The sequence below is a fragment of the Pteropus vampyrus genome, unplaced genomic scaffold (assembly GCF_000151845.1).
Source record: "Pteropus vampyrus isolate Shadow unplaced genomic scaffold, Pvam_2.0 Scaffold21242, whole genome shotgun sequence".
Taxonomy (NCBI): domain Eukaryota; kingdom Metazoa; phylum Chordata; class Mammalia; order Chiroptera; family Pteropodidae; genus Pteropus; species Pteropus vampyrus.
Window position 1 is genome coordinate 1 of NW_011910023.1, and position 1,443 is coordinate 1,443.

General features: G+C 53.6%; 1 protein-coding gene across 1 annotated transcript; it reads left to right on the forward strand.

Annotated features, from left to right (window-relative positions):
- Nucleotides 1–5: 5 nt before the first annotated feature.
- On the forward strand, nt 6–1,160 carry LOC105311011 (CDK5 regulatory subunit-associated protein 3-like; the record flags this gene model as incomplete). The annotated part of the gene is made up of 3 exons (XM_011387072.2): nt 6–190; nt 555–726; nt 815–1,160. Coding segments are annotated over 3 exons (423 nt in total), but the record flags the coding sequence as incomplete, so codon positions are not given.
- Between the last annotated feature and the right edge of the window lie 283 nt (nt 1,161–1,443).

A 1,443-nucleotide genomic window follows, 5' to 3' on the forward strand; every position in this document is an offset into this window, starting at 1 on the left:
CCCAGAGAGCAGTGGAAATGAGTGAAGAGGCAGACATCCTGTCTGTGAGCCAGTTCCAGCTGGCTCCAGCCATCTTGCAAGGCCAGACCAAAGCAAAGATGGTTTCTATGGCGTCAGCGCTGCAGGTTCTGATTGGCCGGCTCACCAGTCTTCGAATGCAGCACCTCTTTATGATCCTGGCCTCACCAAGGTCTGGCTTTCCCCTTGACGTTGGGCTGTTCCGGGGAGCCTAATCAGGGCTCCACCACCTTGAGCAGCCCCAATTCCTTGTATTCCTCTTCTCCACAACCCCTTAGAGGTCATCCCTACTTCCCATAACTGTGCCCGTCCCAACTAGGGACACAGATTCTCTGTGGGGCAAGATGGGGTGGTTTATACAAGCAGAACCAGGAGGACAGGGAACCAGGAGTGGTATTCCGTACAAAAAGGATGGCAGGATGCGAAGGCCGAGAAACCAATTAGGGATTTGGTTTCCTGAGCCACACCTTTCCCAGCAGTTGAATGGAGATGCTCAGATTGCACAGCTACACCACTTACCTGAGCGCCCTGCCTAGGTATGTGGACCGAGTGACTGAGTTCCTCCAGCAAAAGCTGAAGCAGTCCCAGCTGCTGGCTTTGAAGAAAGAACTGATGGTGCAGAAGCAGCAGGAAGCACTTCAGGAGCAGGCAGCTCTGGAGCCCAAGCTGGATCTGCTGCTAGAGAAGACCAAGGAGCTGCAGAAGCTGGTAAGACGGGGAAGGGAAACCTGCCAAGGGAGTTTCTGCAGAATGAGGCCCCTCTGCTTGCTGCCCACACGGTATTGCTGTCTTTCAGATTGAAGCTGACATTTCCAAGAGGTACAACGGGCGCCCTGTGAACCTGATGGGAACCTGTCTGTGACACCCATATTTTTCCTGCCCATCTTCGCAACCTTCAGGATGGAGACGAGGGACAGCCAGGCTGTTGTTGAGGGGCCTAAGGCCCTGCAACAGATCAAACTGGCTAGAAGACGGAAAGCCAAAAGCTGGAACCATCACCTAGGTGGTGACCTTGGCACTCGCCATACTCTCTGCAAGAAGCTATCTTGATTGGCCCTAGGCCTATTAGCCTGAAACCATACCTTCTGTTCCTTTTTGTCATCTAGTTGGACTTAATAAAAGAGGAAGAGACTCTGGCTTCATTACTGACAGTTACTGCTTCCCTGGGCTTGGAGCTGAGGCTGTGTACCTATTAGCATGGGGTTCTTGATCCTTGTGGGCTCCCTGGCCATCAGCTATTCCTAGGGAGGCCCAGTTTAGGTAATCGTCCTCTTTTGGTAATGGCGGGGGGGCGGGGGTGCCCAGATTAGCCTCTACATATGGTTCAGCAAAGGACTCTGGGGTGACTGAGTCAGCCGGAACCCCTTCTCTCCATAGCCAAGCCCATACTGCCCCACTCAGGCCAGAAGCCCAAGGGGAGCAGTC